Source organism: Perca flavescens, chromosome 7 (assembly GCF_004354835.1).
Source record: "Perca flavescens isolate YP-PL-M2 chromosome 7, PFLA_1.0, whole genome shotgun sequence".
NCBI classification, from domain to species: domain Eukaryota; kingdom Metazoa; phylum Chordata; class Actinopteri; order Perciformes; family Percidae; genus Perca; species Perca flavescens.
The window spans coordinates 35,518,014-35,542,109 of record NC_041337.1 but is presented as its reverse complement, the minus strand read 5'-3'; the positions used below and the strand labels follow the sequence as shown (position 1 = coordinate 35,542,109).

Below are 24,096 nucleotides of genomic sequence, written 5' to 3'. Positions count from 1 at the left end.
TAGTTACTCCGCAACATTCATCTGTTTCAGCTTTAGTTACTAGTTACTTTAGTTACTAGTTACTTTAGTTACTAGTTACTTTACACATTCAGATTCCTGCACACAGAACACATGTAGTTTTTAAAATCTGATGTTTGATTCTAAAGTAAACTAGCTGACAATATAATGACTACACGTCCAGCTGATGATGATGAGACCATTAAACACACAGCTGTGTGTGTGTGTGAGTGTGTGTGTGTGTGTGTGCGCGCGCGTGTGTGTGTGTGCGTGTGTGTGTGCGTGTAGACCATTAAACACACAACTGTTTAGATAATTTACTCTTTCGACAATGGTTTAATACTTTAAATTCTCCTGATGAGACTTGGAGACTTTTACATGAGTAACATTTTCAATGCAGGACTTTTATTTGTAAGAGTATTTTTTTTTCAGTGTGGTATTAGTACTTTTACTGAAGGATCTGAATACTTATTCCACCGCTGAAAGTAGGCCTATTGAAAGTAAAAGTACTTAGCAACTTAGAACTTTAGTTATTTTAGAAACTAGAAACAATCAACAACAGTTGCGTTAAATCGGCTAAAATTTCAGCTGGACTTGTAGGCCGTTCTATTGGTTAAACATTGTAATTAAAAACTAGGGTGTGTGTGTGTGTAAACATCTTGATGTGTAAAGTAACTAGTAACTAAAGCTGTCAGATTGTGTATGTGTGTTTGTGTGTGTCTGTGCAAACATCTTAATGTGTAAAGTAACTAGTAACTAAAGCTGTCAGATTGTGTGTGTGTGTGTGTGTGTGTTTGTGTGTGTGAAAACACCTTAATGTGTAAAGTAGACCTATAACTAGTAACTAAAGCTGTGAGATGAATGTAGTGGAATGAAAATTACGATATTTCTGTTAAGGAAGATTAAATGGCCCAACATTTCTAAATTGAAAATGTCATTTCAGTGTCTCGGCATATTCGGTTCGCTGTGAGTGTGTTGACTGACACCCTGCGGTGGATCTGTAAGCGGTTAGCAGTTAGCCACCTAGCCTCTCTCTCTGTGCGTTGTTTGGTTGCCGTTAGCAGCAAGATGGCGGCTCCCAGCCCGGCGCACAGACCGTCTGCTCTTCACATTTAACAGCAGCTCTCAGCCTCCACGGTACCGGCTCACACTGATGCATGGAGCGGCAGTGCAGCACATTCACCCGCAGCCGTCTTTCTGTTTTCTTTTAGTTTCTGTTAGCTTGAGGAGCTACCGACTTTTGCATTAGTGTTCACCGGGCTAAAATGGCGGACTGCCTGCTGCAGTCTCGGGGCTAGTTAACACCACACTGGTCCCTGTTAGAACCACAGACTGGATCACCGGAGAGGGATCCGCAGAACCATAACCGGCTCTACAAGACTGAACCTGTCCGCAGGAAAGCACCGTGATTCCGTTAGAAAGAGCTAACTAACGTTACGTAGCTTCCGTTCAAATCAGCCGGCTAGTTAGCATCAGGAGCTAGTTAGCAGGCCAATGCTAATCCTGAGTCGCTGTTAGCGAGCCGGAGCGTTAAATCTTTTCCACACAACTCTCGACTTAATTTTTAATTGTTTTTTTTACCCTAACTGAAGACCGGGAGACTCGGACCGTGCCAGTAGCGTCATGGCATCCGAACCCGCGGTGCTGAACCCCCGCTGGAAGCGCATCCTGGGCTGGACCGGGCCAGTACCGCGGCCCCGGCACGGACACCGAGCCGTGGCTATCAAGGAGCTAATGGTGGTGTTCGGCGGAGGGAACGAGGGGATCGTGGATGAGCTGCACGTCTACAACACAGGTACCGGTACCGATTTAACTCTTTAAACTTCTATAAAGTACCGTAACGTGTAGACAATATGCACATCTCACGTTAAGCTATATGAGGAAGTGCTAGCTGTGCTACGTTTAGCTTCTGTTAATGCTAACTGGAAGCTAACGTGCTAATTTCATTTATTTATATATTGTATTGTGTGTGTGATTGAAAACTGATGCTGGCTGTTAGGAATCCACAGAGGGAGTTTAGCTAGCTGTGCTAGTTTAGCTCCTGTTTGTTGAAGCTAACGAGGTATCCGCAAGCTAACAGGATTAGCTGTTAAGCTAACAGAGCGGCTCCGGCAGAAACAGAGAGAAATGGCGCGTTTTAACTGAAAACAATGGCGACGTCACAGAGACACACCCCTCTGGCGCTGCAGCAAAAAAAGATGGAGACACGGAAACATTAACATGTAAACAACTGATATGAAAACATTAAAATAGCCTTGAAAACAAACGTTAAAACTGACATTACAATTTGACATGAAAACTGAAAATTAAACCATGAAAGCTGACATTGAAAACTGGCATTAAAAACTGTAAATAAAAAAATATAATACCATGAAAACTGACATGCAAACTGGCAAAATGACTTTTGGTTTGTTTTGTTGTTTTGTCCCCCCCGCAGCTACCAACCAGTGGTTCATCCCCGCGGTGCGAGGTGACGTCCCCCCCGGCTGCGCAGCGTACGGCTTTGCGTGCGATGGGACGAGGCTGCTGGTGTTCGGAGGGATGGTGGAGTACGGCAAATACAGCAGCGACCTGTACGAGCTGCAGGTCAGTGAGAAACACCCGCCTGGCGTCGGCCGATACGCGGCTGCTGCGTTCACCGATAGTATTTTTCCCGGCATTATTTACAGACAGGCGTCCACACAGGCAACTCTGTGTTGCTGGAGACTAGGGCTGCCACCTCTTAGTCGACTAATCGGTCGTTTTGGTCTTAGTCGACTAAGATTTCTTTAGTCGATTAGTCATTTTTTATGCTTATTCATGCTTAATTACTCATTTCCAATAAACTCCTGAGCACATTTATAGTAAACACAAGATTTAAAGTGGTGCTTTTGCAGGATTAATTGTGGAGAAACTCAGTTTTACAGATGGTTAATTAACTACATTTATATTGTGCTTTTCTAGTCTTAACCACCTCTCAAAGCGCACAGCTCTGTCAATTAAATCAACTAATCAATTAGTCGACAAAATTGTAAAAGTGTTAGTCGACTAAGAATTTCTTTAGTCAAGGACAGCCCTACTGGAGATGCTGCACCCGTCCATATGATGCACACTGGACACATAATTTGGGTGATATGAATGTTAAGATGATTGCAGAAGTGACACTGATCTGTGTTTTTGTTTATTACTTTTAAAGAAATGACAGAGCAGATTCCGAAAACAAATTCAGTGTGGCAGAGGTTTACGTTTTTTATGACGTAAATTGTGGGAGCAAAAGCAAATATCGGCTCAAGAAAATCGGCATCCGTATCGGTCTTCGGCTAAAGCTGATGGGGGGAAAAAAATCAGCATCGGCACTAAAAAAATCCATATTGGTCGATCCCTACTGGGGAAACCCCTGGGGGGAAATCTGGGGGCTGGGGGAACATTTCATTCATCATTAATTTCATTTATTATGCAGGAAAGTTAAAAGTAACATTAAGTTACAATAAAGACGGGCCTGACTCAGTTCAAAAACTGGTTTCCAACAGGTTCCTGTTCTGCAGCAACACATGAGGACAGAAATATTTGTACAGGACATCAGCGTGGGCTAGACACATACAGACACAACTTAAAACAACAATACAGACAGTGCAAACAAGACTTGGGCAATACATGAAACAAGTCAGTTTGTATGGCTTTTTGAAATCTCTGATGGATGGTAGTGTTCTGATGTTATCACGAAATCGGGGGGGCTGTGTGGAACATCTGGGGGCTGCCGATTCACTATTTGCGTGTCCTTCAGGCGAGTCGTTGGGAGTGGAAACGTCTGAAGGCCAAGGCGCCAAAGAACGGCCCGCCCCCTTGCCCCCGCCTCGGACACAGCTTCTCTCTGATTGGCAGTTGCTGTTACCTGTTTGGAGGACTGGCCAATGACAGTGAAGACCCCAAGAACAACATCCCCAGGTAGGAAACCTCAGACTATCCTCACTACGGTTCGGAATCGTTTTTTTTTTTTTTTTTTTTTTAATTCTGCACCAAGGCTGAATTTAGGGAAAGAGACTTCAGATGTAGTATTAGGGACCACTAAGGCCTATATAAAAGAGACTTCAGATACAGTATTAGGGGACCACTAAGGTCTATATAAAAGAGACTTCAGATACAGTATTAGGGGACCACTAAGGTCTATAAAAAAGAGACTTCAGATACAGTATTAGGGGACCACTAAGGTCTATATAAAAGAGACTTCAGATACAGTATTAGGGGACCACTAAGGTCTATATAAAAGAGACTTCAGATACAGATACAGTATTAGGGGACCACTAAGGTCTATATAAAAAGAGACTTCAGATACAGTATTAGGGGACCACTAAGGTCTATATAAAAGAGACTTCATATACAGTATTAGGGGACCACTAAGGTCTATATAAAAGAGACTTCATATACAGTATTAGGGGACCACAGTAAGGTCCACTATATAAAAAAGAGACTTCAGATACAGTATTAGGGGACCACTATATAAAAAGGTCTATATAAAATATAAAAGAGACTTCAGATACAGTATTAGAGGACCACTAAGGTCTATATAAAAGAGACTTCAGATACAGTATTAGAGGACCACTAAGGTCTATATAAAAGAGACTTCATATACAGTATTAGGGGACCACTAAGGTCTATATAAAAGAGACTTCAGAAAAGAAAAGAAAAAAAATGTTCTGATGAATTTACTACAGAAGGTCAGTTGGCGACATTAAAGAACGGCTTGTTTCTTGCTAAGGCCATATGCTCTGTTGTTGTTAAACGACGAAAATAAGTACCTCCAGATGGCACAAGGGTGCTTAACAACAACAACAGCTCGAGTTTCTTGAGGTGCACTTGAATGCACCATGAATTTACGAGGTGCAATTGAACGCACCAGTACATCCTGTTGTTGTTGTTCCTCCGGCAGTGTCCATGGTTTCTCAAAGTGCAGCTAGTGTCCTCTGTTACTCTAGCTGCAGAATGTTGGCCGTCTCAGTGTCTGGGATCCTCTCTAGTGAAATACAGCCACACGTTACACCGTTTAGCTGTCAGCATTTTAACGGTGTTTAATCCAGCTGCTAGCTAACGCTAGGCTAACGTTACCTGCTGCCAAGTGTATTGTTAACTAGCATCCCTTGCAGCGATGCTTCTGTTGCCTGTACCGTCAGTTTCGGAGCGCCAGAGGCCGGCGCAGACATTTTAAGTGGCACCGAAATCTGCGTTGACGTTCGATCCGGTAGATACCGGTCGTTTAGTCAGCGGGTTTCTTTACCCAACCCTTGTCCTCAGGTACCTGAACCACTCCCGCTGTCGGACCCGATACTGGTTTGATTATAGACGGGTAGCCTACGTGTTGTTCCGGTTTCAGAGCAGCCCTTCTCTTCTCTTTACCTGTCCCTTGTGCGTTTCAAAATCCACTAAGTTGGCAAGGAGAGGATTTAAAAGTTTAACAAGTATTTATTTAAGTAAAATCATAAGAGCATAAACATGTACACGGGTCCGAGTTGAGCAGGCACACAGGCTTCTCTCATCAGACTGAATTTTCTGGCTTATACATGAATTCATATATCAGTCTCTAAGAGCATTTTGATTTGTTTATTTAAAGTTTGAGGAGTACCGTGGTTTAGACTTAGCCTCCCCTGGTTGGTGCACAGACTGGTCCCAGTCTTTTGGCACACGCCCTCTTCATCAGCTGTTAGGCAGACTTTAGCTATGCTGATGGTCAGAGAGAACAATGCACCGCTGTTGCCTGTCACAGGTTGAGGAGTAACTTACTTTCATGGTCAAACTGATATCAAACTGATATTAACTTTGTTGCTGCACTCTTGTTGCTCTCTGACCACATTCATACAGTGCTGCTGTACAACAGTACAACAGTATCTTTTTCTCATTTTGCATGACTAAGCTGTCACAGTGCTCTTCCACTAAACACACAACTATAATTCAACTATGATTTGTATCCTCATAAAGCATAGCCAGCTTGACTGATTCTTTTTATTTCTTACACCCCCTCAGGTATCTGAACGACCTGTACAGTCTGGAGCTGCGGCCGGGCTCCAGCGTGGTCGGCTGGGAGATCCCGCAGACCTCAGGTCTGCCGCCGCCGCCCCGAGAGAGCCACACGGCCGTGGCGTCGAGCGGGCGCTCGGCCAACAGACTCATCATCTACGGAGGGATGAGCGGCTGCCGGCTGGGAGACCTGTGGGTGCTCCACATAGGTGAGACGCGTTCGACAGGTGAGACGCGGCTAGTAGTTAGCAGTCTGACATGTGTCCTGATGGCTCCTGTTCTCTGGTGGTGTCACAGACTCCCTGACGTGGAGTAAACCGGACCTTAATGGATCTGCGCCCCTCCCCCGCAGCCTGCACTCTGCCACCACCATCAACAACAAGTAATACCGCACACAAACACTACACACACACAAACATGTTGTTGATGCATCTTTTAATCAGACATTAAAAGGGCTGTCCTCGACTAAAGAAGTTCTTAGTCGACTAACACGATTTTGTCAACTAATCGATTAGTTGATTTAATTGACAGAGCTGTGTGCTTTGAGAGGTGGTTAAGACTAGAAAAGCACAAAATAAATGTAGTTAATTAACCATCTGTAAAACTGAGTTTCTCCACATTTAATCCTTAATTACTTGGAAATAAGTAATTAAGCATAAATAAGCATAAAAAATGACTAATCGACTAAGATCAAAAACGACCGATTAGTCGACTAATCCACTAAGAGGTGGCAGCCCTAGACATTAATGCTGGAATCTCTCGTCTGTCTCTCTCTCTCTCTGTCTCTCTCTCTGTCTGACTGTCTGTCTGTCAGGATGTATGTGTTTGGAGGTTGGGTTCCTCTGGTGATGGATGATGTCAAAGTGGCGACTCACGAGAAGGAGTGGAAGTGTACCAACACACTGGCCTGTCTCAACCTAGGTACACACACACACACACACACACACACACACACACACACACACACACACACACACACACACACACACACACACACACACACACACTAATAAATGTCCACACAAACACCCTCAGGCTACATCTACGCGACTACGTTTTCATTTTTAAACGGCGCTTTGAGACAGAAATCGGTCTCTGTCCACACAAGAGTTTCAGCTCCAGTTGCAGAACTATTCTGCGTCCATGTTAACACGTCTGACAACACATGTCACATGACCGTTCACACACACACACACACACACACACACACTGGGCATATATTTGTCGGTGTAAACAGGAAGCAGATTGTCTGTCTGACGTTACGCTAAATTACTATTATGCAAATTATGGCTGTAGAAGTTAAAAATACAGTAAAGACTTTGGAGAAACAAGAGCAACGGTGAAAAGCGAGAGCAGGGATTAATCATCTCGGAGCGAGTACGAGGTGGAACTGTCACTGAATGGTCTGTAAGCTCCCTAACAGATAAGACCGACTGAAGATATGTGTGTTTAAACCAAAACGTAGTAGTGTGTATGTAGCCTGACTTATCAAAGAGTAGTGACAGGAGGAGGATGACACTGCAGCTTGTCTGTCTGACTAAATACCTGTCTGTCTGTCTGTCTGTCTGACTACCTGTCTGTCTGTAGACACAATGTGTTGGGAGACGGTCCTGATGGACAGCGTGGAGGAGAACCTCCCCAGAGCCCGAGCAGGTCACTGCAGCGTGGCCATCAACTCCAGACTCTACATCTGGAGCGGCAGAGACGGCTACAGAAAGGCCTGGAACAACCAGGTGTGCTGCAAGGACCTGTGGTACCTGGAGACAGGTGAGAGCTACTGCTACTGTCAACAAATGACATCACCACTAGAGCTGTAACAATTCCTAATTTTGCTGTGCAATTAATTGTCTCTGAATTAAAGGAGCACGCCGACTTTTTGGGACTTTAGCTTATTCACCGTATTCCCCAGAGTTAGATAGGCCATACGTCACCTTCATATTCTCAGAAGGCGAAGCACTGCTTCTTGGGCAGAGTGATTTACTCGGAAGTAACAACTTACTGCAGCTTTTCAGGTGCTGCGGGCAAATCCCTCCGCCCATTTAGCAGAAGTAGCAGTGCTTCGCCTTTCTGAGAATATAGTTCCCAGTATGTATACGGTTAGAAGATGGCTGTGTGTCATGTGACCTTGTTATCTGTACACGCTGTCACTATACACACATCACAACATGGAAACAGGAACGTTGTTTTGTCACTTGGACTGGCAAGATGGCGAGCAAAGTCTCATGTTGTGTCGAGCCTTCTTAGGGTTTTAAAATTAGTGATTTTGATACGATACAACTTTATTGTCAGCCAAAGGCTGAAAGTGTTTGTACATCCCTGGGTAGCTTGTTTATGATGAGCAAGTAGACATACATCCAAAAACAGTGAATGACATACACATACATCCTATTGAGGACATACACATACATCCTATTGAGGACATACACATACATCCTATTGAGGACATACACATACATCCAAACATTCATGAGATTAATAACACCAACAAACATACATGAGACATTACCACAGATGACATAAACTCCAAAATAAGGAAACAGAGAAAACATATATAACAGTACATGACATAAACATACACACAGACAAAGTCTTGGAGATGGATATCCCTGAAATAAATATTGCACTGAGTTTAATGTAACCGGTTTAGCAATAGGATAGATTGATGTATGAAGGAGTTTTTAAGTCTAATACGATTAAAAGAATGAACTCTGTATGATGCGATCATAGTAGTGCCTCTAGCCTAGAAATCTAGACTCCCCCTAGTGGCAGCAAATTTATTTGGCAGCCAGGGGGGGGTCTAGGCACTCTGCGTTGACTTTCAAGCTGCAAAAACCAAATTTTGGTCAGGCCAATCACATCGTGTATAGAGTCGGTGGGCGGGGCTTATGGCTGCTGCTGCTGGGAACAGCGGACTTCTGGAAGACTTGGAGTTCAGCTTTTCTTTGAGAAATGAACAAAGAACGGCACAGAAGTCATTCTTAAAAAAGGAAGATGTGTTCGGAGTTTTGCCGACCGGATACGGCAAAATTTTAATCTATCAACTAGCTCCGCTACCTTCTTCGTTGCTCTGCCTGGTTGTAGCGCTATCCTATTAGCGAGGAGGGAATTTGAAAGACAACCGATTATCCCGCCCCTCGGATCGAGCTCCGTCAATGGTGAGTTCCCAGACCTCAAAGTCTGGATGTGGGTCTGGCTTGTCAGGCTATAGTGCCTCCCATTTGACCGAAAAACGAGAATACGGTCAATCTAAAAAGTGGCGCTTCCGTTCTAATTACGCTTTTAAACAAAAGTTTGACTTGGGTCCATTCAACAAAAAGACCCCGTAGGTTGCATTTTGGCGAGAGTTAGGCTTTGAATATGTGGTCTTTTCCTTGGTTATAAAGGATGATTATCACGTGAAAGCACCAGCAGTCGACCCTACAATATCGCCGGATTATCGCCATCGACGTATTTGGTCAAAAATATTGTGATGTTTGATTATCTCCATAAGTCCTCCACCTGTGTCTGGAGGTACGTCAGTGTTGATCCTGAATGTGTTTACTACTGTTGTCAGGCACTCTGCTTTCCTTTTACTACCGCTCGCTAACTCTTCTCTACTACTTCTTGTCTTGCTTATTGCATCTTGATTATTTTTAAAAAGAAAAATGATTTATCTTTTCGGTGCCAAATATTGCTTTCAAGTGTGGTTACAGTTTTTCACAACTTGACGCAGACAGCGTTTTCTGATATATGATATTAATGGCGAGGTGAAAGCGGTCGAGGTGCTGTTGACGTTACACTTCCTCTTAGACGAGCAGGCACAACGGAGGTTTCTCTGCCCTGGTGACTGACTGACAGGCTGAGCTCGTAATATGGAGTTAGAATCGTGCCGAAACCTCACACACACACACACACACACAAAACGTGTTTTACTCACGCCCAACGATTCACAAACAAACTCAGTGTGGTTTGCAAATACAAAACATCATTCACAAACTAATGCATTTTGTTCTGCAATTAAGAAACCTACCTATCAAACAAATGCAGTTTGTTTTACACATACAAAACGTATTTCTTCAATGACAAAAAAAATCCTACAAGTACAAAACAAATTGTAGGATTTCTTTTTTGTACTTGAAAGATTTTAGTTTGTACTTGCAGGATATTTTTTGTCATTGAAGAAATATGTTTTTGTATGTGTAAAACATACTGTATTTGTTTGATAGGTAGGTTTCTTATTTGCAGAACAAAATGCATTAGTTTGTGAATGATGTTTTGTATTTGCAAACCACACTGAGTTTGTTTGTGAATCGTTGGGCGTGAGTAAAACACGTTTTGTGTGTATGTGAGGTTTTGGCATGATTCTAACTCCATATCGTAAGTCAAGGCCACTTTTATTAATAAAGCAGTTTTACCAGACTTCTTTAATTTTGATTCACAATTAAGGTGGAAAATAAAAAACTTTGTTTAATGTAGGGCTGTGCTCGATTGAAGAAATTCTGAGTCGACTAACACTCATTCAATCGTATCAACTAATCGATTAGTTGATTTAATCGACAGATCTGTAAATCTGAGTTTCTCCACAAAGAGTCGTGCTAAAAGCACCACTTTAATTCTTGTGTTTACCAGAGATGTGCTCGTACATTTCTTGGAAATAAGTCATTCAGCATGAAAAAAAGCATCAAAGATGACTAATGGACTAAAGAGATCTAAGTTGACTAAGACCAAAAAAGACCAATTAGTCGACTAATCCACCAAGAGGGAGCAGCCCTAGTTTAATGTATTTTTGTTGATGTTGAAATGGATTTTAAAACATATGGTATCGAAAAAAGTATCGTTAGGAACCGGCATCGAAACTGAGGTATCCAAATTGGCACCGGATTGAAAGATTTTGACCGATGCCCAGCCCTAGCCATACGCCACGGTGTCACACCGGTAGGGCTATCCTCGACTAAAGAAAAACACTTATAGGATTTTGTCGACTAATCGATTAGTTGATTTAATCGACAGAGCTGTGCTCTTTGAGAGGTGGTTAAGACTAGAAAAGCACAATGTAAATGTAGTTAATTAACCATCTGTAAAACTGAGTTTCTCCACAATTAATCCTGCAAAAGCACCACTTTAAATCTGGTGTTTACCATAAATGTGCTCAGAAGTTTCTTGGAAATAAGTAATTAAGCATAAGCATAAAAAATGACTAATGGACTAAAGAAATCTTAGTCGACTAAGACCAAAACGACCGATGAGTCGACTAATCGACTAAGAGGTGGCAGCCCTACACGGTGGAGTGTAACCGAAGCGTGACCCTTGACCCCTGTCCCACGTGTGTGTCCTCAGAGCGCCCCTGCGCCCCCTCTCGGGTGCAGCTGGTCCGGGCCAACACGGCGTCTCTGGAGGTGAGCTGGGGACCGTCGCAGACCGCCGAGACCTACCTGCTGCAGCTGCAGAAGTACGACATTCCCACCACGCCCGCCTCTAGCCCCGCCCCCAACCCTGTCCCAGCGGCCGCGCCCAAGTGCCCCGCCCCCGTCGCCACGGCACCGGCCAACCAAAGTGTCCCGCTGTCCGGCCTCACGCTGGTCCAATCCCCCGCTGCCTCCTTAGCCGCCGCTAAAGCACCAGGTAGGTTTACACACACACACACACACACACACACACACACACACACACACACACACACAGTATAATAATTTATACTTTGTAATTTCCGCTTGTGGGATTAATGTTTTCACTCTGTTGTTATTGTTACACACATTAAAACAGGCCTGAATTACACACACACACACATGCTCAGTACTAGAGCTGGGCGATTTGTTTCCCTAAAAAAAATCTATTTTATTTTTTTTATAAAAAACTCTATTTACGATTCAATTCGATTTAAAACAAAATAACTGCGAACTGTAAATATATTTTAAAAATATATATGTATTGTATTTAATTAAAGTGCATCAACATAAACAAAATTGCAAACGCAAACCCTTTCTCTAAGTGAAAAGTCACTGTACAGTGTGCAACAAAGATTGTTAAACATCCAAATTATTTATACTGTATTTGGATTAAAAATCGATTTTTTTTTTTTTTTATAAATCTGAATCAATTTGACCTACCAACTCGATTTTAAATCAAACTGGTTATTTTCCCAGTCCTACTCAGTACCTCTACATGCACTAATGGAGGGATGTAAGAGGGAGGGAGCTGGCCATGGAAAGGCATACTTTGGTCTGTATGGGGACTTGAACCAGCAACCCACCGGTTCGACTGAGCTACTGCCACCTCATATGCGTCAGGGTTCAATGTTGCTAACTTAAAATCTTAAAATCGATTCTAAAACGCACAGGGAGCCAACGTAGGGCGTAGAGAACGGGAGTTATGTGTGCACGTCTAGATGTATTTGTTAAAAAGTGAGCAGCATTTTCTACAAGTTGGAAGTTGTGAGATGGAGGTTTGATTCAGACCAACATGAAGAGCATCACAGGAATCCAGCCTTGAACTAATAAAAGAATGAATCGCCTTTTCTAGATCGTGCCTGTTAAGAAAAAGCTTAACTTTAGCCAGGAGACGAAGCTGGAAAAAGCTCATTTTAATAACATTTGCTGATTTGCTTATCAAATTTCATCTTGCAATCAGAAGTAACCCCCAGCTTTTTGACAGCTAGGCTGAAGGTATGAAGCCAGGGCTCCCAAACTCAAAGCATAAGTACAGAAAATGCCGTGAAGATTGTTCACAACAGTGTCTTTTTAAAGGAGTTGGGAGTAGAGCTGGGCAATATATTAATATTATATCGACATTAAATAGGAGACTAGATATCGTCTTAAATTTTTGATATCGTGATATGACACATAGAAGTGTCTTTTCCTGGTTTTAAAGGCTGCGTTACAGTAAAGTGATGTACTTTTCTGAACTTACCAGACTGTTCTAGCTTTTCTATTATTTGCCTTTACCCACTAAGTCAGTGTAGCCACATTATTGGTGATTATTTATCAAAAATCTCATTGTGTTAATATTTTGTGAAAGCACCAATAGTCACACTAGTTTGATTGTGAGAGTCACAATACCACTTCAAACTTTACAATAATACAGTTGGGGGTACAAGATCAGTTGGGTAGAGTGAATGGGTCCCCCAAGGAAGCTAGGAAAGCTTATAGGTGTACACACTACAGTATCGCCACAATGTCGACATTGAGGTATTTTGTCAAAAATATCGTAGATATTTGATTTTTGCCATATCACCCAGCTCTAGTTGGGAGTCAAGTTAGTTGGGAGTCAAGTTATTTATTCGGTTCGTGCAATCAGTAGCTTTCTTCTTATCTCTGGTCAGGCCCGGCATCTCCTCCACATTATGCCTTCTGCCCTCAGGGAGACAGCCTGTGCTCTTTGCAAGGTCCCTCAGCTTATGATTAACACGTGAAAGACCGAAATACTAGAACACAAATACTAGAATACTAGAACAGAAATATTAGAACAGAAATACTACAACAGCAGTTCGGCTGCAAAAGGTTTAACAAAGAAACTGAAGCAAAACCGTTCTAAGCATAATTATGTTTTAACACCCTACAGTACAGGACACACCTTCTCATTCAATGTGTTTCCTTTTTATTTTCATGACTATTTACATTGTAGATTCTCACTGAAGGCATCAAAACTATGAATGAACACATATGGAATTATGTACTTAACAAAAAAGTGTGAAATAACTGAAAACATGTCTTATATTTTAGATTCTTCAAAGTAGCCACCCTTTGCTTTTTTTGATAACTCTGCAAACCCTTGGTGTTCTCTCAATGAGCTTCATGAGGTAGTCACCTGAAATGGTTTTACCTTCACAGGTGTGCTTTGTCAGGGTTCATTAGTGGAATTATTTCTCTTATTAATAAAAAAAGCAAAGGGTGGCTACTTTGAAGAATCTAAAATATAAGACATGTTTTCAGTTATTTCAGACTTTTTTGTTAAGTACATAATTCCATATGTGTTCATTCATAGTTTTGATGCCTTCAGTGAGAATCTACAATGTAAATAGTCATGAAAATAAAAAGGAAACTCATTGAATGAGAAGGTGTGTCCAAACGTTTGGCCTGTACTGTGTGTGGCGCTCTACCAACCCTTACTGTTGAACTCAGTGCGTGGACCTGCGGTACAGATGGTGGTGCAGGGTTGATCTGGATGTCCCTAATCCCTTTCCTGTGTTTCTGCAGCGGTCCTGAAGGTGGCAGCAGCTCCGGGGGCAACAGCAGGCGGGGCCTCCATCGTCACAGTGAGACAGGCCGCGCCCAAACCCCAGGTCGCCCTGACGACACTTCCTGCCGGCGTTCGTATGGTGGTACCTGCTCAGGCCGGTCAGGGGACGGTAAAGACACCTTCGTGATTGTTTTTGGGGCATTTTAGGCCTTTATTTGGATAGCGCTGCTTAGACTTGAAAGGGGAGAGAGGAGGGGGAATGGCATTCAGAGTCGAATCCCCCGGCCACTGCGTTGAGGAATAAACATCTATATATTGGGCGCCAGCTCTACCAGGTGAGCTAACCAGGCGCCCACCTTCATGATTCTCATCTCTGTTTTAAACGCACATGTTGGTATGACGTGGCCTTCCTCAGTGGATGGAGTTAGCTCACTTGTCATTAAAGAGTAACTTGTTTTTCAACTTGGACCATATTTTCCCATGTTTTTGTAACTAATGGCATTTTTCCAACACTATACACGCTAAAAGTCCTGATTATTTACATGGAGTCTGGTGGAGATATGCTGGCTCTATACACGCTAAAAGTAGTGATTATTTACATGGAGTCTGGTGGAGATATGCTGGCTCTATACACGCTAAAAGTCCTGATTATTTACATGGAGTCTGGTGGAGATATGCTGGCTCTATACATGCTAAAAGTCCTGATTATTTACATGGAGTCTGGTGGAGATATGCTGGCTCTATACACGCTAAAAGTCCTGATTATTTCCATGGAGTCTGGTGGAGATATGCTGGCTCTATACACGCTAAAAGTCCTGATTATTTACATGGAGTCTGGTGGAGATATGCTGGCTCTTATCTTATCTTATAACTTATCAAACTCCATAACAACTGAGCAACTCTGAGCACTTTCTTACCTCCCTCCCGTTTCCTGTCTGCTCTCAGCCAATAGGAAGCAGTCCTCAGATGAGCGGCATGGCGGCGCTGGCTGCGGCGGCGGCAGCGACTCAGAAGATGCCCCCGTCCACGGCGACCATGATGAACGTCCCCGCGGGAGCAACCCTCGTAAAGACGATGGCTGTGAGTTCAGGATCCAGCAGTCTGTCGCTCAAAGCAGCTGCTCCAGTTACAATACTACAAGCTAGGGGTCGACCCGTACTGCTTTTTCAAGCCCGATACCGATTATTAGTAGTTAATATAACCGATGTTTGGAACCGATAGGCATTTACAGTGAAAATGAAAATCTGTAAGTCAGAATTCAGATGTTGCAATGTTACAAATTCCAACGCAAACTTTTGTTTAAATGCTTTAAAGTGCTCATATGATGCTCATTTACAAGTTCATAATTGTATTCAGAGGTTGTATCAGAATAGGTTTACATGGTTTAATTTTCAAAAAACACCATATTTTTTGTTGTACTGCACATTGCTGCAGCTCCTCTTTTCACCCTGTGTGTTGAGCTCTTTGTTTTAGCTACAGAGTGAGACATCTCACTTCTGTTCCATCTTTGTTGTGAGTCACACATGCTCAGTAGCTAGGTAAGGACTACTAGCCAGTCAGAAGCAGTTTTCACTTTGTAAACCTATAACATGCACAAAAAAAGATATATAACATAATAAAGGAAAGGAGGAAAGCCAAAAAGCGTGACATGAGCACTTTAAGCAATTCTTTAATAAATGAGAAACTTTCAACATTAACAACCAGTAACAGAGTCAGATAGCGTTGTGGGCGGGACATTAAGTCACACCTGTTTTCCTCTGTGTGTCTCAGGTGAGTAATCCAGCCACTCGGATGCTGAAGACCGCTGCCGCTCAGGTGGGCGGGACCTCTGTGGTCTCCACCCCCGGGACCCCCGGCCGGCCAATCATCACGGTGCACAAGTCGGGCACGGTGACGGTGTCCCAGCAGGCTCAGGTGGTCACCACGATGGTGGGCGGAGTCACAAAGACCATCACGCTCGTCAACAGTCCGCTCAGCATGGGTGGGGGCGGGACTCTGGTGAGTGATGACACCTGTTGGCACTTTTCTTTTTACTTAAAGGAATACGCCGACTTACTGGGAATTTAGCTTATTCACCGTAACCCCCAGAGTAAGACAAGTCGATACATACCCTTCTCATCTCCATGCGTGCTGTAACGCTGTCTGACGGCTCCAGCGGCATCAGGCCAGCACAGATCCTGCAGGTGAATGGTTCCAGTAATCCTACCGCTCCGAATAAGTGACAAAATAACTCCAACATGTTCCTATTTACATGTTGTGATTTATAGAGTCACAGCGTGTACAAAAAACAACGTAACATGAGACACAGCCATCTTCTAACAGTAAACAAACCGGGAACTATATTCTCAGGCGGAAGAATATAGTACTTGGGCGGAGTGATATGCTCGCAGCAAGCCTGTCTGAGAATATAGTTCCCGGTTTGTTTACTGTTAGAAGATGGCTGTGTCTCACGTTACGTTGTTTTTTATACACGCTGTGACTCTACAAATCACAACATGTAAATAGGAACATGTTGGTGTTATTTTGTCACTTTTGTCACAATTCGGAGCAGTTAGGCTAGTTGGAACCAGTTACCTGCAGGATCTGTGCTAGGCTAAGCTAATGCTGGAACCGTCAGACAGCGTTACAGCACGCACTGAGATGAGAAGGGTATGTATGGACTAGTCTAACTCTGGGGGTTACGTTGAATAAGCTAAATTCCCAATAAGTCGGCGTGTTCCTTTAAGTTAAAGATCCAAGGGGGGTAAGCTTCGCTTCAGAACTCGAACCTCCGATGGCGCCATTTTGTTGCTACAAAGGTATCACCTCTTGTTAGCATTACACTGACCGCCATTTTTTTTTTTTTACGTCACTTTGACAGAGAATAACTTCACATCTGAAGCGTTTAAAGACTCTATTTGTCGGTTGTTTATTTCTAAAGAAACACGACAATGTATAAAAGGCTCCATTACCTTGTAGCTCACGTTATGGCTCCGTAGCAGATGCTTTTATAACAATAGGCTAACGATTGGGTCATAACCACGAGACTTACTGTCACACAGTAGAGGAATTACCGTATAGTACAGGAGAAGCTCACAGGCAGTTTGGACTTCCATTAGCTGTTTAGGTTTAATTACTAATGTTAACTAGCATGTTAGTGATCAGTAATTAGCCTGTGTCTATGTTATCTCCTTACATATACCTACACTCTCCGTCTCTGTGAGATTGGGAATGATTGAGATTTCTCTCGGCACAGCTACCAGAAGACTTCACACTTTCAGACAGGTTGCTCCCGCAGTAAAGCAAGAGATCACCGGAAAAGTGCTTCTGATATCCTTCACTAGTCTCCGTCCAGAGCAACGGGGTCTATTGGTCCATTATATATATGTCAATGTTAAGGATCTGAATACTTCCTCTTATCTCTGCCTAGGGCTGGGCGATATGGTTGAAAACTGTATCACGATATAAGTTTTTCATATCGGTCGATATCGATAATTATTGATATTTTTATGACCTATTTAAAATAAGGACCAGAAGAAAAATATATTAAATTTAAACATTTTTATTTTAAACTTAACACTGCTCTGATTATAATCCCCTCAGTTATAAAAGCAGAAATGTCAACACAACCATGGAAAACACTCAAATAATTAAAATGTAAACCGGTCTAAAATCACAATGAACACTTAACTATTATCTCTTAACATTAAGGTGCAAAATTAAAGAATAAGTAAGAAATGCTTCATAAAGTGTCATAAAATAGTGCAAAATGTTAAATATAAGAAACCTGAGAAGGAACTATTTTCTGCAGGTTTAGTGCTAGGTTGGTAACCTGGCTTCTGGACAGTGCTCCGCATGTCTGCCTCCGTTATTTCTTTGTAGTGTTTAGTAAGGTGCTGATGCAGAGTACCTCTCCATGGTGGTCTGCTGCTTGTAGTGTTTAGTAAGGTGCTGATGCAGAGTACCTCTCCATGGTGGTCTGCTGCTTGTAGTGTTTAGTAAGGTGCTGATGCAGAGTACCTCTCCATGGTGGTCTGCTGCTTGTAGTGTTTAGTAAGGTGCTGATGCAGAGTACCTCTCCATGGTGGTCTGCTGCTTGTAGTGTTTAGTAAGGTGCTGATGCAGAGTACCTCTCCATGGTGGTCTGCTGCTTGTAGTGTTTAGTAAGGCACTGATGCAGAGTACCTCTCCATGGTGGTCTGCTGCTTGTAGTGTTTAGTAAGGCACTGATGCAGAGTACCTCTCCATGGTGGTCTGCTGCTTGTAGTGTTTAGTAAGGTGCTGATGCAGAGTACCTCTCCATGGTGGTCTGCTGCTTGTAGTGTTTAGTAAGGCGCTGATGCAGAGTACCTCTCCATGGTGGTCTGCTGCTTGTAGCGTTTAGTAAGGTGCTGATGGAGAGTACCTCTCCATGGTGGTCTGCTGCTTGTAGTGTTTAGTAAGGCGCTGATGCAGAGTACCTCTCCATGGTGGTCTGCTGCTTGTAGTGTTTAGTAAGGCGCTGATGCAGAGTACCTCTCCATGGTGGTCTGCTGCTTGTAGTGTTTAGTAAGGCGCTGATGCAGAGTACCTCTCCATGGTGGTCTGCTGCTTGTAGTGTTTAGTAAGGTGCTGATGCAGAGTACCTCTCCATGGTGGTCTGCTGCTTGTAGTGTTTAGTAAGGCGCTGATGCAGAGTACCTCTCCATGGTGGTCTGCTGCTTGTAGTGTTTAGTAAGGTGCTGATGCAGAGTACCTCTCCATGGTGGTCTGCTGCTTGTAGTGTTTAGTAAGGCGCTGATGCAGAGTACCTCTCCATGGTGGTCTGCTGCTTGTAGTGTTTAGTAAGGCACTGATGCAGAGTACCTCTCCATGGTGGTCTGCTGCTTGTAGTGTTTAGTAAGGTGCTGATGCAGAGTACCTCTCCATGGTGGTCTGCTGCTTGTAGTGTTTAGGAAGGCGCTGATGCAGAGTACCTCTCCATGGTGGTCTGCTGCTTGTAGTGTTTAGTAAGGCACTGATGCAGAGTACCTCTCCATGGTGGTCTGCTGCTTGTAGTGTTTAGTAAGGTGCTGATGCAGAGTACCTCTCCATGGTGTTCTGCTGCTTGTAGTGTTTAGGAAGGCGCTGATGCAGAGTACCTCTCCATGGTGGTCTGCTGCTTGTAGTGTTTAGTAAGGTGCTGATGCAGAGTACCTCTCCATGGTGGTCTGCTGCTTGTAGTGTTTAGTAAGGCGCTGATGCAGAGTACCTCTCCATGGTGGTCTGCAGTGTTGGTCTGACTACGGTCAGACTTATAAAATCCCAAAAAATGCCATACTGACTTTTCCTGTTTTATCCACGATTTCCTCGTTCGCTGCGGCACTCACTTTCCACTCCACGCCGGTTCTGTTATTGAAAAACACGAGACAGAGATGTGGCGCAACCAAACATGATACTGTTACATGATTGGCTGTTAGAGTGTCACTCCCCACGTTGCTAGGTTACCAGAGAGTGAGGGCCTTTGTTCATGCAACCAAACTTGATTCACAACCTCTGGTTTCTTCTGATGAAGAAAAACAAGTTATCGAAAGTTTTATCGACCGCATTTTCTATTGATATTGATTATGTGTCTATCGCGATTCATATCGTTATCGTTTTTATCGCCCAGCCCTATCACTGCCTGCCCCAGTCACTGAGGGAAAACTTTATTGATTATGTTTCAGATCGGTAACCTTGGTAACCTGGGGAAGATGATGACCGTGGTTCACACCAAACCAGTTCAGAGTGGAGCGCTCACTGTTCAGGCTGGGAGCTGCCCAGTCACCCAGATCCTCCAGGTACTGCTTACAGGTTAAAGGGGAACCGGTTACAGCATCTCGCTCAATACTGGCTACCAATGTTTCAAAGATTTTGGTTCACATTAGTCACTTAGACTAGCCTGACATGGTCCTACTCAGATTCTAGTCAGAATATGAGTCTGATTCTGCTCCATTGGGCTGTGATTATGGGGCATGTTTAAACCGAACCAGGAAAGAAAATGTCTCTGCACTCAATTGGATAGACCTACAGCCAATCAGAGCAACAGATAGACCTACAACCAATCAGAGCAACAGATAGACCTACAAACAGTCAGAGCAACAGATAAACCTACAACCAATTAGAGCAGTAGATAGACCTACAACCAATTAGAGCAGTAGATAGACCTACAGCCAATTAGAGCAGTAGATAGACCTACAACCAATCAGAGCAACAGCTAGACCTACAGCCAATTAGAGCAGTAGATAGACCTACAGCCAATTAGAGCAGTAGATAGACCTACAACCAATCAGAGCAACAGCTAGACCTACAGCCAATTAGAGCAGTAGATAGACCTACAACCAATCAGAGCAACAGATAGACCTACAACCAATTAGAGCAGTAGATAGACCTACAACCAATCAGAGCAACAGATAGACCTACAACCAATCAGAGCAACAGATAGACCTACAACCAATCAGAGCAACAGCTAGACCTACAACCAATCAGAGCAACAGATAGACCTACAACCAATCAGAGCAACAGATAGACCTACAACCAATCAGAGCAACAGATAGACCTACAACCAATCAGAGCAACAGATAGACCTACAACCAATCACTGTTTGTCATGTAGCTGATTAATTAAACTTTTTGAATCCCGTAGGAAGGACGACAAAAACATCTTTCCGATCGACGAATGCCTCGATCGCGGTTCTCTGTTCCTCTTTTTAAAATTAATTATCTGTCGATATCTTCTATAACAGACGCGATGGCAGCCATCTTTGTTGTTATTGTATTCAACCCAAGCGCTCTTTGGTGACGTGGTTGATTACGTTACTGTTGATCATCTGTCCATCATCATATAAAGCCCGCCCCCTGACAATCTGGTCCCAACAGCTCTGGTTAGGTCAAGTCCAGACCTGAACTTCCCAACCTCAAATGTTGTGGGCGGGGCTAAGTTGGGCTGGCATTCAGGCTACACTTAGACACCAATGCATGGGAAAATAGGTAACAAAATATGGCAGAATTACCGTATTTTCCAGACTATAAGTCGCACTACTTTGGCTGGTCCTGCGACTTATAGTCAGGTGCGACTTATATATCAAAATATATATAATTTAACATGTTTTTACATGTTAATTCATACTGAAAACATTACCGTCTACAGCCGCGAGAGGGCGCTCTAGGCTTGGGACAACTAGAACGCTGCTCCTAAAGACAACTGAGAAAGAAAAGAGACAAACTGCAGGTAGTAAAATATGCAGCCCCGAAAACGGTAATCGAGCAGCAGAAAGAGAGTTTGAAATGAGGGAGAAACTTATGAGGGAGACTGGAGAAAAGGTGACTCTTACTGCAATGAAGAAAACAAAGAAAGCTAATCGGCTAATCGTGGGCTGAAAGATGGCCAGAGGAGGAGGAAGGAGTCGGGAGGGGCTCGTTCACGGTGCAGCTTCGTCTCCACGTCTTTTAATACCTCCATGCTCCACGCCCTGCTAGCTAGTTGTTCTGTGTGCTATTGTGTAGTTCAATAACTGTTAATGTGTTACGTTAACATACCGGACACCTACCGTATTCAGCCTGTTGATCTGTGTGCTATTGTGTAGTTGACAGATGAAAAAAAGAAATTCTAAATAAATGCTACTTATAGTCCGGTGCGACTTATATAGGTTTTTTCCTCTTCATGACGCATTTTTTGACTGATGCGACTTATAGTCCGGAAAATACGGTACCCTTTAAACCCCCTCTTGGTATCAGGCAAAGGGCGGCCTCCCAGCAGGAACCATCTTGAAGTTGGTGACCTCAGCAGACGGCAAACAGACGGCCGTTCTCAGCACCGCGCAGGCCGGAGCCACAACCGCCAAACCCACCATCCTGGGCGTCGCCCCGGCAACCTCCAAACCGGGGACCACCTACATCAAGACCATCCCAATGTCAGCGCTGCAGGGCGGGGCAGGTACGGCACAGAGATACAGACACACACACGCAGACACACATACACACACACACATACACACACACATGCACACACACTCACGCTAGGGCTGGGCGATATATCGATATCGTGATATGAGACTAGATATCGTCTTAGATTTTGGATATCGGAATATTGTGATATGACATAAGTGTCTTCTCCTGGTTGTAAAGGCTGCATTACAGTAAAGTGATGTCATTTTCTGAACTTATCAGACTATTATTTGCCTTTACCCACTTAGTCATTATATCCACATTACTGATGATTATTTATCAAAACTCTAAGTGTGAAGATATTTTGTTAAAGCACCAACTGTCAACCCTAGAATATCGCCGCAATATCGATATCCAGGTATTTGGTCAAGAATATGGTGATGTCTGATTTTCTCCATATCGCCCAGCCCTACCAACGACATATATATAAAAAATATATCAATATATTTTTAAAAGAGATATGGAATTAGACTATATCGCATATATCAATATAGTTCAAATTTGATCCTTGCTCCAAGCAAGTTGCTGACTCATTTTGGATTGGCCTTTTATAGGTTTTTTATTTAAGATATTTTTTTTATTTAAATGTGCACCTTATGGAGCTTTGATTTAAAAAAAAAAAAAAAAAAAAAAAAAAAAAAAAAAGGTACTCCTGTTGTTATACAGTATTTATGTTTTACATTATATTGTTATTTGAAAAGCTGAGCATTTAATCATGAACAAACCTGAAGAAACCTGTTTATTATTTATTCCTTTGATTTTGCAACTGTTCACCGAAATAGCCGGTTTCTATGAAACTACTTGTGACATGTCATATTTGGCTTTGACTTGGACTGAACTGCTCTCACTTTGCGGAAAAAAATATCGGGATATATATCTTATATCGATATTCAGCCAAAATATATCGGGATATGACTTTTGGTCCATATCGCCCAGCCCTAACAAACGCACATATTATTTATTTAAAGGAACAAGCCGACTTATTGGGACTTTATCTTATTCACCGTAACCCCCAGAGTTAGACTAGTCCATACATACCCTTCTCATCTCCATGCGTGCTGTAACGCTGTCTGATGGCTCCAGCATTAGCTTAGCCTAGCACAGATCCTGCAGGTAACTGGTTCCAACTAGCCTACTGCTCCCAATTGTAACAAAAGTGACAAAATAACTCCAACATGTTCCTATTTACATGTTGTGATTTGTGGAGTCACAGCGTGTACAAAAAACAAGGTAACATGAGACACCGCCATCTTCTAACAGTAAACAAACCGGGAACTATATTCTCAGACAGGCTTGCTGCGAGCATATCACTCCGCCCAAGTACTATATTCTTCCGCCTGAGAATATAGTTCCCGGTTTGTTTACGGTTAGAAGATGGGTGTGTCTCATGTTACGTTGTTTTTTGTGCACGCTGTGACTCTATAAATCACAACATGTAAATAGGAACATGTTGGTGTTATTTTGTCACTTATTCGGAGCGGTAGGATTACTGGAACCATTCACCTGCAGGATCTGTGCTGGCCTGATGCCGCTGGAGCCGTCAGACAGCGTTACAGCACACACTGAGATGAGAAGGGTATTTATTAGGGCTGTGCAATTAATGGAATTTCGATTTTGGCTCCCAATGATCACCAAAATAGCATAATTAAAGAAAAAGAAAAAACTATTATTTTGCCATGTTCTGTTTTGCAAGAACACTTAAAATGTTAATGAGTAATCGTGTTAAATAATCGTGATTATTATTTTTTCCATAATCGAGCAGCCCTAGTATGTATGGATTTGTCTAACTCTGGGGGTAACCGTGAATAAGCTAAAGTCCCAATAAGTCGGTGTGTTCCTTTTTAAGTTTATTTGAATAGGGACAAGTATGTTACATAAGCTCATGTTACATACTACAACATTTTAGCCGAAGTTAATTCTCAATTTCAGTCCCTAGTGGGCCTTTACATAAAATTCAACAATACATAGTTAAAATAAACATAATAAAACAGTATAACACAATAACAACGAAGCCGACAGTCAGTGGTCACATTTT

General features: G+C 42.9%; 1 protein-coding gene across 1 annotated transcript in view; it reads left to right on the top strand.

Annotated features, from left to right (window-relative positions):
* Nucleotides 1-348: 348 nt before the first annotated feature.
* Nucleotides 349-24,096, top strand: part of hcfc1b (host cell factor C1b) — a 46,519-nt gene continuing 22,771 nt past the window's right edge. Inside the window, 14 exon segments of the mRNA XM_028583136.1 lie at nt 349-408; nt 1,590-1,792; nt 2,435-2,583; nt 3,761-3,921; nt 5,992-6,194; nt 6,283-6,367; nt 6,800-6,906; nt 7,573-7,752; nt 11,302-11,586; nt 14,157-14,308; nt 15,085-15,219; nt 15,910-16,137; nt 19,803-19,916; nt 21,852-22,050. Of these exon segments, the coding sequence (XP_028438937.1) occupies nt 392-408; nt 1,590-1,792; nt 2,435-2,583; nt 3,761-3,921; nt 5,992-6,194; nt 6,283-6,367; nt 6,800-6,906; nt 7,573-7,752; nt 11,302-11,586; nt 14,157-14,308; nt 15,085-15,219; nt 15,910-16,137; nt 19,803-19,916; nt 21,852-22,050 (2,218 nt within the window). The 5' untranslated portion in view covers nt 349-391.